Below are 12,222 nucleotides of genomic sequence, written 5' to 3'. Positions count from 1 at the left end.
TGCTTTGATAATACCTACTATGGTCTTTATTGTTGCATATCATATCATGCATACTTATGACTTAAGGAAGTCATACCCTTTAGAAAATGATAGTTGTTTGATGACATATATCTAAAATGCTCTGATAATATTAAGACTCTAAAATGATTAGACGGTATACATTCTAATACATGAAAAACTGATTATATGTTTACTTTGATGAATGTCTAATAATCATATTTCACTCTGATACCTCTTTGATAAAATGCAATAATATTCTAATACAATAATTTGATATGAAAATCTTAAAGCTTTAAATATATATTCGGTCATAAAATTCCTTAAAGGAAGTTTTTGAAAAATGTCACATTAGCTCTGATAGAGATCAAATAATTCAGGGGGAGTATGGGGGAGCATATCCAAAATGAAAATTATTTAGTAAGATAGAAAAATCCTGACATACCCATATGGTTTTAAAAATCATCATGAAACATATTTTGTTTAGGATGAGTATTTGTTAAATATAAAAAAAAAAAGGGAAATTGTTAAGACAAAATCGTCTAAAGAATATACCGTCTAAAGCAACCCAAGTATTAAAGTTTAACAAAGAACATTAAACGAAATATCACTACAGGAAAACTGCTAAGAAAAAATGTCTAAGAAAAGTTTAAAAAAGTAACGTCTGATGAAGAAACATTTTATAACGTATGAAGCTAAGAGTCGTAGTAATGCTTTTCAGACCAAATGTTTAACTGGATTTGAAAATCATAAACAACATTTAGAAGAAAGCATCTCTCATTGAAATCTTTCAATAGACTATATGAGAAAATAACCTAAACTCTTATAAATACAAAAGTCAAACTCTTATATAACACTAAGGATAGAAGAGATATTTTATTCAATATAGTGTTATATCAAGCAAAGATTTCTAGAGAAAACATAATCTGATAGATAACCATTAAACGTTTTAGCCTTGAGAAAACATCTTATGTTTATGACATCTGAAGAATATACAATTGTCTTACCATACAACACATTTATTAATGAAGTGATAAATGATAAAATGTCTTGGAGAAGTACTTTGATACCTGTGTACTTTCTCTCTTGGTATACGTGCATATCAACAAAGAAGAAAGATATTATTAGAATCACAGAAAGATATTATTAAAATCACGTCACTGCTACAAGAATTTAGCAAGCCTAAAATAAAAACTTAAGAATAAGATCTTTTTATTTATTGATAAAATAATTTGTGTTAAAATGTATCCTACCTCCACCACAATCTCCTCATCAAACTTTTTCCCTCAAATTTCCTTCTAAGCCCTCTCTTTTCCCTCTAAACCCTTCTAGCCCTCCCTCAAAACTTTCACTTCCCCCACCCTCCTGAAAACTCTTTCTCTTTTTAGCCTTCCATTTCTCTTTTCATCTCTGTTTCATTCGTTTACCTACCAACCATCTCCTTTAAGTTTTTCGTATCTCCTTTCTCTCATTTCCCTAATCATTACCACTACCTTATCTTTCTTTAGTCGTTCCATGATGTTTTTCTTCGCTTCTTTTCCCTAATCATTACCACTACCTTATCTTTCTTTAGTCGTTCCATGATACTTTTCTTCTCTTTCCTTTCTGATGTTTATCAATCACGAAAAGAAAATGCTAAACCAAATGGATATTACATTCAGGGGATTAATGTAATATTAGGACATTATTTATTACTAATTTTGTTTGAATTTAATTTTATTAACTTGGGTATAATAGTATTTAGTTTGATTTTGACAAAAACAAAATAGAGATCACTAATTTTGATTTTTCATTTATTTAGATGTAATATTATTTTATTTGGTTAATATAATAAAGAGATAGATTAAATAGTTGTTTTTATTTTTAGTTAGTTAATATTTTGTTTTTAATTTTTATTTTTTGTACTTGATGTATGGTTCTAGTTAGACCAGTTTAAAAGTACTCAAAGTTTGATCAAAATAACCATAATAAATTACATTCAGATAATGTGTGTGACCATTTTTTTAATAGGAAGCAGTAAACTTTTTGTACAGCCATAATTGCAAAAATTATTGTTACTCATGTGATGTGTTATCATGGTCTTTTGAGTGGATTGATGATATGCGATCTTTGTTTATAGATACGTATAGAATTGTGTATTCGTATTTGGTACACTGTAGTTGAATGGATCATTTAAATACTATCCCTGATTGTTGGAATGCTGCGAAAGGGATGAAGATTGATTTGAGGAGCTGCTGAAGTAAATACCAAGATTTTTCTTTTTTCCTTCCAAACTGGAAATTTATAATTCATGTTTACTCATAGGATCTTAGAATCCAGTGTACATAAGTGCCTTATTTTTGGGGGGTGCATACTAGAGGATAGTCAAAGGCTATTCTGTTCATATTGCAACTGAACAGGACGCAGTACAAAATGAAAAGATTCTGAAGACCGTTCAATGTCATGTATATACCCTTTGAGGAACAAGATAGGTTCTATTTGCTTTTTGTTTGTTTCTGGTTGATAAAATGAAGTACCTACAAAGTATAATAAATATGGGAAACACTCAAATGTGCAAGTATTAAGTTCAATGACTAATTAGATATTGTTCAGCTTGAGTTTTTTCCTTGATTGATTCAAGCAACCTGATATAAGTTCATACATTGGCAAACATCTAGTTTTGACAGTATACCAAAAGGATGGCACATGTAAAGTAGGAAAACGATTACAGGACATAGCAGTTAGCACTCCAATCAAAAGATAACAGTTCATTGCTTTGTTGAGGTTGGAATCTGCTCAAAGTATTCAAAAATCTCACTTGGGAAGTCCTTGAATAAGACGTTTGAAGTTGTAATTTGGTAATTTTCCTCCAATCCAAGAGTTGGCAACCCGGTCCCAAGCTTCTGGCTGAATACAAATTCTGAATATTTCTTCTCGTCGAACCCATCAATAAAATTTGGATCAAAGGTCTCTGGAACAAGGTCCTGGCATTCTGGGAAGAGTGGAAAGTCGATTAGTGGCTCAGGGAGCACAGGGAAGTTGTTCCCTGATGAAGACTCAAACGATGGTACTGTGTGAAGTGGGTTGGCCTCAACCTCAACTGCACTCAAGTAATCATTTTCCATCTGATAGTTTGGCTTTACCAAATCTTGAAGGTTGATCATCTCGAACACCTCGGTGTTTCCCATGTAGGAAGTAGTGTAACAAAGGTTTTCCTCCACCTGGTTTGAACTGCATGGAGGAGCCTGAAATAGCNATGTTATGTATTAAATAGAGCATTTTATGAAAGATAGAAAATCCTGCTACAGTGAAATTACTGACACATCTAAGCTTGTGATAAAACATTTTTCACTTCCCCATTAATCATGAATTACATGCAATCGGTATTCTATTGCCGTTTCTTCACAAAAGCACAATGAATGGTTACAAAACCCTGAATGTGTGTAATTTCTGACCACTTTAGTAGTAAAGACTCTCCCAAACTTAGGAGGGTCCAACAACAAAAACGAAGTGTTATATCTATATATTACATATTCTTTCTATGGACACTGAATAGATACATATACCTTATCCGCTAGCACTTGAGTAAGAGGAGTTTTTCCCTTGCTTTTCTGCAACTTTAACGTTGGTGGCTTCTGCAACATCCTCTCCAACCTTTTTCTCCGACTGCTCCAAAAGTTTTTCACATCATTGTCCGTTCTTCCCGGCAAATACGTTGCAATTTTGGCCCATTTGTTCCCAAACTGTGTCTGCATTTCTATCACCAATCTCTCTTCTTCTGCCGAAAACTTGCATCCACTACACATTCCAAACTTTCCTCGTAAAACAAAACAATCAAAATGTGTACATCATCGCATCATCATTAGTACTACAACACCAACACCATCGTCATTATCAATAGTAGCAATCAAAATCACTTTTTAATTTAACAATAGTTTCGTAGAAAACCCAGGATGTTAGATTTTAGATCGAAAAATGAATCTGGTTTTCTTCGTAGTTTTCCCTCAGAGTCAGATTCTGCATGTGGGACAGAACATAGGATAAACAAACAGATAACTTTTTTACTAATACTGGTAACAAAGCACCAAAGTTCTTATACCACGAGTCATGCACAGGTTAACACTAATCACAACAAGAATTCATGGGTGCATGCATGCATGCATGCAAAGAAAAGGATGAGAGAGAGTAAGAAGTAAACTCTCACGTCTTCAAGTTTGGTCTAAGTTTGTTAACCCATCTAAGGCGACAAGATTTTCCTGTTCGTGGCAATAAGCCTTTGGATCGAATGGAGCTCCACTCTCTTGGACCATACTTTCTGACATGTCTCAGAAGAACTTCATCTTCTTCTCTACTCCATGGTCCCTTCTTCACGTACCCTCTCTCCAACTCTCTTTCCATTTTCAATGCTTCTTCCTCAATCTTCAACCACACCACACTAAATCTTTTTTCAAAAGGATATGCATGTTTTTCTTTTCTCATCTTTCTGACGTGGCAATATCTAGTTGGAGATGCCTTTTGGTGGCGTTGGTGGACTCCATGCAGAGGATTACTCTCTCCCCCCACTCTCGTCGGTTTTGACGGTTAGTGGGCAACATGCGCCATTTATTCTCCGTACTATTAAGGTTTCGATTTCAAACTGCCACCAACACTTCCATCTATATTTTATTCAGTTAAAGATTTAAATATTTCAAATTCAAATTTTATATTTTATATGAGAAATGAGGAATGATTGTATCATTAGAAAAAGGTGTGGGAATAGAAAGTTTTGAGAGTAAATCAAGAGAGGAGTTTGGGCCTTCACATTTTGGGCTGTCTATAAAACGAATTTTAACTAAAAAAAGGGTGAGTGAGTGAAAACGAAGGGTGTTGATAGAAAGCTGTTTTCTGCACTCCCACATTAATGGAAAAAAACTAAAATATTTACTTAATCTTTTTAAAACATGGTTGATCTTAAATATTTATTATTTTTAATTTTGAAAAACTCTTTTTTGACTAAAATAACTTATCCAAATTTGCTAATATTATTCTATAAGTTATATATATGCAAATGGAAAATAATCTATTTTTTTATATAATTAAAATTGTTAATTGATTTATCATTTTTTTAATCTTATAATTTTCTGTAAGATATTTAACTCTGAAAATAAATTCAATCTATTAAGATCCAACAAATTATCATAATTTAAAGATTTTTCAAGTTTTAAGCATTTTTCTTCAAAAATATTAACACTAAAAAAAATCAATAATATTTCTATATATTTTAAATTATTCAAATCTACTTTTGAAGCATGGTAATTGTTTTATCAAATTTATCCATAATTTTCTTTTGTGATAAAATCACAATCAAAATTCTTCTCTTATAGAATTTTGAATAATCTTATTCTAGTTGACATATCTCTATATTTTTTATATGAAAAAATTATAAATATACAAAAATTTAAGCATATATAAATATAACGAATTAAAAAACAATAAAATCTCGTGTTGATTATCAAAAAAATAAAATTGATATTAAACTCAAAGTACCCAAAAGTCTCAATCGTGTTACTTACGTAAACAAAAATAAATAGAGAGTAATATTTTCAACTAAAGATAAAACTTTCAACTAAAAAAATGATACTAAAAGTTGATTAAACAAATTTTTTTATATAATGATGTAGACAATAGAAGACTGATTACAAAATAAAAAAAAGTAATGAAAAACTTTAAAAAAATGTTGATATCATTTATTAATATTTAAGAAAAAAGGAGCAAATATTTATACCGATAATTTTGTCATCATCTTCGTTTTTAATCCTATGTGTTCACATTTTATTCTTATGTTTTTAATCCCTTTTCTTTTAATGCATGACAACTAAAATTTCTAACAACTTTTTTTTAAAAAAAAAACCTCAATATATAATTGATAAATAAAATTAAACTAGAAAAAAATGGAATAAATGACTAAAATGAGAAAACAGTTAGAGAATTAAAGTTATCCAATATATACGATAGAAGAAGGTTTTGTTGTAATTATCACATTCGTGTGGAAACACTTTAATATAAAATAGACTCTTAAAGAAACTAATAGACTATAAGTCAAACTTTCCAAGATAATAAGATATCAAACTTATACTACACTTTTTGAAAAAATATAAAATAAAAACTCCATATTTCACCCTGAATTTTAAATAGACCAAATTTATTTAATAAAAATTTCATTTTAGACAAAATATACTTTTTTATCTTAACAATAATTAAATTTTGGGTTAAATATGTTTTTAGTCCCTGTACTTTGGGACGATTTTAGTTTTAGTCCCTCTTTCAAACTATGTACAATTTAGTCCTTCAATTTTAGAAAACTCTAGTTTTAGTCCTTTTTACCAAATTTTTTTAACTTTATTTGGAGTTTCAAACACGTTTCATTCTAACATTTGTATCGTTTACACTGTTTGACACATTTTTGCTTCAATGTTAACTGAGAAACACGTTTAAAACAATAAATAAAGTTAAAAAAATTTAGTAAAAACGACTAAAACCAGAGAGTTTTTTAAAGTTGAATGACTAAATTGTACCATAATTTGAAAGGGGACTAAAACCAAAATCACCCCAAAATAAATGAACTAAAAACATATTTAACCTTAAATTTTCTATTGAAATTTTTATATTATTTATTTATTTTGTCTTCAAAATATAAAATATAAAATATCAAAACTAGTGTACATAAATATATTTTAAAAAACATAAAGTAACACGAAAATCTTATTTAATACAAGTACAGTAGCGTTAAATATGTGGTAAGAAAAATACTAATAATGTTTTATGGAAATTATTTTATATTTTTGACATAAAGGCGGTAAAAAAAGAAAATAAAATGCATAAGAATTAAATAATGAATTATTTTATATCCGATTGTGTGTTGAATTGCAGTGAGAAAGATGATTGAATTTGATGTGTCTTCACAGAGTGAATTATTCAGTTCTCTGTCCTTACGCAACACAACATCATCCATCACATTAACATTCACACTTACGTGTTTGTTGTACATTGGATGTTGGGTGTTGGAGTGAGTGATGTCTGAAGGCTATTCCTGCGGCTGCTCCGATTCCGACTCTTCTTGCGGCTGTTGGTCCACCGCCGCCAGTGCCACCGCCACCGCCACTGCCGCAACCAGATCTGAGGCTTCAACCGAACTCAGACTCTACAGAGCCTTCATCTTCTGTGTCCCCATCTTCTTCACTCTCATTCTCCTCTTTCTCTTCTACCTCTTTTACCTCCGACCGCGAACCAGGCTCCATTGGATCACCAACTTTGGTCTTCCCAACGACCACAACCACAATGCCATATCCACGGTAAGCAAAGTAACAATCTTTTTTACCCTCTTCGATTCATTCGCATTTCTTTCTGTTCAATTTGCTTCTGGGTGCTGCTCTGCCAGGCTGAATTGGGCTTGAACAAGGAACTCAGAGAGATGTTGCCCATTATTGTCTACAAGGAAAGCTTCTCTGTCAAAGACACCCAGTGAGTTCATTATCTTTTATCACTTGTTGGAGCAAACACAGCCAAAACTTATTTAGGTTGTTTTAGTTGTTAGTGGGGATTTCTAGCACATCCCTTTCATGTCTAGCATTAGAAATTTTGAGCATGAGATTGATAGAACTAGGCATTCACTTTGACCTCATGATGATCGCTCTATAGGACAAACGACAGACTCTGATATCATGTTTGAATTTGAGTTTACGCCTTACTAAACTCTAAAACCAAGTTAATCAGGATTCATTGGATCAGAGTTGCTGCTTCTCAAATTTATACACTTCGGTTAGTCATGTTACCAGCTCATGTGAGATCTCTAACATCTACCTTAAATTGAAGACTAGACAATTTTGAGTGTCCTGACCAAGGTCCAATTGTAAGATAGACTTCGGTAATGTGTTAAAATCATTGCTAAGGCCTAGCTCAACCTAAAACTTATCTATTCTACTTATGTAATGTATTTTAATTATATCTAACAATGTAGAATTTTCAACTAATTTTAGCCTGAGGATTAAACATTTTAGTGAGGACGAGAAGTTCGCAGGACTAAACATTTGTTACAGGAGGTCTAGTAATAAGTGACAGGATATCTCTAGTAATAATTATTAGGATTGATTTTGATGCTATCTTAGAATTTAAGTTTAGGTCTAATTTAATCTCAAAAGGTAACTCTTAGGGTGAGAGTTGTCTTCCACTTAGCCATATCATTAGTGAACTCTGATATTCTGTTAATGTTGTGGTTGAAGTTAAGTAAATACTTAAGGACAGGACAATTTTGCAGTATTCTTTCTGGAGTTAATGTCAGCTGATGTCAGGAAATCTGTTAAAGAAATGTCCCTTAGCTTTGAGCCTCTTTTGTTGGATCAGTGTTTCATATTTTTAACTTTTGTTCATGCATGATATGCTTTGTTGTAGATGTTCAGTATGCCTTATCGACTACCAGCCAGAGGATAGGCTTCAACAGATACCTGCATGTCGCCACACATTTCATATGAGCTGCATTGATCTTTGGCTTACCACCCACACCACCTGCCCTCTCTGCCGCTTCTCCTTACTAACCATAGCTAAATCTTCCACACATACATCTGATATGCAGGTAAATGTCAGCAACTTCAATAGTTTTGTAGGTTGCTTTTTCAGCACTGAATATTTATATATAAATAGTTTTATGACTATTTAATTTATAACTGTTTGAGAAGGAGTGCTTGCAAGTTACTACTTTGTCCCACATGGTTTTAATCTTGACCCTTTTTCAAGTCCACATGTTCAGCGTTAATGACAAATCAATACAATATACCTTTTCAAAATTCTAAGTGTAAACATACTTATATTAATATGGATGCATATAATTCGATATTGATATATCTGCGTATAAATCTTCTGATTTTCTACAAAGAAAGTATTGAATAGAAACTGTAGGCGAATTCATAGCAATTCAATTGAGTTATTGTTTATATTAGATGAGTTGTTGTTCTCAATAGTACTGGACTTATTAGATTATTGATCAATGGTCATGCATCACACATATACTGACAACTGCAACAGTCACAGTCACAGAACAATGAAGAAGCACAAACCGTGGAATTATCTGAATCAAGATCTACTATGCATACAGAAACCACTGTCCTCCGAAATGTCTCTGGAGAAGTTGCAATCAGCGCTCCCTGCATTGATGTTGAAAGGCAAAATGAGTAAGACAATCAATAAGAGCTAAAGAGAAGTGTGGCATGAGAGAGACTCTTTCGGGTAATTTATTTTGCTTTCTTCATATTCATTGCAATCAATGTTTGCACCTCAACTGATACAGACACTGACAAAGCTATAACAAGGTCTATTTCTTCACTGTATGGTTTATTTACAAGGTAGCTTCGTCAGTTGGTGAAAGTTTTCTGTATGAATTATCAGTTTGTTTTAAAATTCAGTCATGTAGAAGATTGCATGAAATCATCTATTACACTAGACTTTATACTAAATTAGAGTTTGATGGAAAACATGTTTCTTAGTGTTTGATGTTGGGAATTGTTGTAACGAGAGAAACAGTGACAAGATCTAAGAATATTGTGCTCAGCCTGAATACCATCATAAATTGAAAGTACTAGAGATTCATAGAGACATATCATCCATAGAGCTCCCCCGACTCATAAGGATTGGTATTGAATTTTGATCCTTTATCATGTTAACTAATCAATAACATTACCAATGAGGATTTTATTTTATTGACAGATTCTTTATTATTAATAATTTTGATTACCAACCGTTTGGATTGACAGTCAAAATTTTTCTTATAATGATTCCTGCTGCATGAATACTTTCAAAAGTAGCAACGCATATATATCTTACTCTAAGAAGATGCAGCAACATTTACTGGATTAAAGTTTCCATATTTAAGTTTGGGTTAGATTAAGTTTATGAGCTGAATTTTTTACAAACAGCTGAAATGTGATTCCTACAAAACTATGTTTTTTGTTAAAATTTTAATACATATTATAATAAAATATAATTAGATAGTATAGATATAATGTAGATAATAAGTTGTTTAGTTTTCACAAATTTTATATACTATATGTATTATATATAATCAATTTTTTTTTATTTTCTTTTCTATTCATTTGTTTAGTATATTTTGATATTATGTATAAGTATAAATAATATATCTTGATTTAATGAATTATTTTATTTTCTTTTTTCTTGATATGGTATTAAAAGTATTTTTTTCGCATTGAAAAACTCGTATGTCTAATGGGCGACCGTTTTTAGTAATATGATTATATTTATTTTACATGCCAGTCATTTTTTTTCAATGGTTTAGTTTTTTTTTTCTTTTTATCAATCATTTTATTATGTTTTTACCCTTATTAATAAAATTCATGTATTACCCTTATTTTGCAATTTTTCTATAATACTAAATTGTAGCTATATGAAAATCCCTTTCAATTACCTAGGCAAGCCTATCGAGGGGAACAATGAAATTATGGTAATCTCTATACTGTGAAAATTTTATGTTGATTCTCTTCCCTCTTTATACCTTTTAATGCCTTCAAAATGAATTAAATGAAAGTGGAAAGGCATTAGAAAAATTGGAAACTATATATTTATGATTAATTCCTTTTTAATTACATTTTGGAATAAATTGAGAATTTAGGTTTCCTATTAATTAAAATTAGGAAAAGATTATAGAAGGTGTGAATGATAATAAATGGTATGAATAAATGAGATTTTTGGTAGCTTCCACGTGACAATGTAGTCACTAGAGTAGCTTTAATTAAATCTGATAAAAGTTATTTGTACTGGAGGTTTCAATTTAATTTTAATTAGAATTATATTAGGAATTAGGGTTTTGTCTAATTATAATTAATAATTGATTAGGATTATATTTCTTTTATTAAATGTCAATTCTTAATTAATTAGATCCTAATTAAACGTTTTCAGGTAAATGGTTATTTTACCTTAATTAGATGTTATTTCTGAACATTCTTGTCTTTATTTTCTGACGAACAAATCTAGCAAAATGGTTTTCTTCTCCGCACAAGACATTCTTCTCAGTTTCACGCTGGACCACTTAAATTATGTAAAGCTGTACAAAAATATTTATATTTTGTAATTTCATTGTAGATATTTTTTTTATATCGACAATATCTTTTTATCATGTATAAATAATTTTTTTAAGTTTTCATAAATATTTATTAATTAAAATTTAATTATTTTTTACTTCCATCATGAATGAATAATTGAGGCAAAAGATGAAAATGCCCACTTGCAATGAAATGAAAAACATTACAGTAGTGGAGTACATCATCCAACTAAAAGTTATGATAATATTATTTACTTGTATAATAATTACTTCTACAAAGGCTATCATTAAAAAACATTTTTATTTAAATTGTAATTCTAGACATTTATACGCATTTAATAAAATTAGTAAATTGTTCCCTCTTCTCTCTCTCTCTATATATATATATATATCTTAAGTAATTTATTGATATCAAGTTTTTAGTAAAATATCCTAACAATATCTTATTATAGTAAAAAATAATATAAATAAAAGTTATTGTGATATGTGATAGTTATATAGTGCTTAGATTGAAAAATTATAGGAAGCCGAAATTTTGCCACTCTCATTTTGACACAACTTTAACAACGTCACGTGTCAGCTTCTTATTAGGCGAATTTTTTTTAAAAAAAAAACCTACATTTTGACGTCATGCAGTTGGAGCAGATTTGAATAATTTATTTTCATCTTTGCCCTTGACCATATTCATGTGATTGAAGTTATCTTTCTTCGCTGCTTCATCAGAAACCACCAATTCCTCCGATACGTTATTTCTCTTGGGTAACGGTGGGAAATCGTTTTGGGGTTCTTTTTCCGCCATTTGAGTGTCGTTGGTCATTGGGGTTGCAGTGGAGGCCTTCGTTATCGGTGTGGGTGTGGCGTTCATTGACTGTCGTCATTGTTGGTGTGTTGGGCTTGCGAAATGACGACTTCTTCGACGAGGGTAAGGGCATTGTTTAAAAAGTCGTTGTTTATTGTGGGGTGTATGGATTTTGGGTTTGTATGTCTTTTATGATTTAGGGTTTTTAAGTTTGGGTTTTTTGCAATGTGTGTGCAGTTGACGGTTCGTCACTCAGTTTCGACAAAGTTCATCTCTAGTTTGAACAAACGTTCATTGATTGCCGGGACTCCGTTTGGGTGGTTTTTAGATTTGACTGGTAATGTTAAAGTTGGTAGGAAAATGT

At 31.0% G+C, this 12,222-nt stretch overlaps 2 protein-coding genes across 2 annotated transcripts; one reads left to right on the top strand and one right to left on the bottom strand.

Moving 5' to 3' along the window:
• Nucleotides 1-2,744: 2,744 nt before the first annotated feature.
• LOC106753697 (probable transcription factor MYB58) lies at nt 2,745-3,782 on the bottom strand. The gene is made up of 2 exons (XM_014635556.1): nt 3,543-3,782; nt 2,745-3,221 (listed from the first exon to the last, which is right to left on the bottom strand). Exons 1-2 carry the CDS (start codon nt 3,780-3,782, stop codon nt 2,745-2,747), a joined length of 717 nt encoding a protein of 238 aa, XP_014491042.1.
• A 3,101-nt stretch (nt 3,783-6,883) lies between these two features.
• Nucleotides 6,884-9,710, top strand: LOC106755698 (RING-H2 finger protein ATL7). The gene is made up of 4 exons (XM_014637901.2): nt 6,884-7,307; nt 7,394-7,476; nt 8,404-8,584; nt 9,034-9,710. Exons 1-4 carry the CDS (start codon nt 7,029-7,031, stop codon nt 9,181-9,183), a joined length of 693 nt encoding a protein of 230 aa, XP_014493387.1. The 5' UTR covers nt 6,884-7,028; the 3' UTR covers nt 9,184-9,710.
• Nucleotides 9,711-12,222: the final 2,512 nt, after the last annotated feature.

This window comes from Vigna radiata, chromosome 2 (assembly GCF_000741045.1).
Source record: "Vigna radiata var. radiata cultivar VC1973A chromosome 2, Vradiata_ver6, whole genome shotgun sequence".
NCBI lineage: Eukaryota > Viridiplantae > Streptophyta > Magnoliopsida > Fabales > Fabaceae > Vigna > Vigna radiata.
This window is presented reverse-complemented; position numbering and strand designations above follow the sequence as displayed.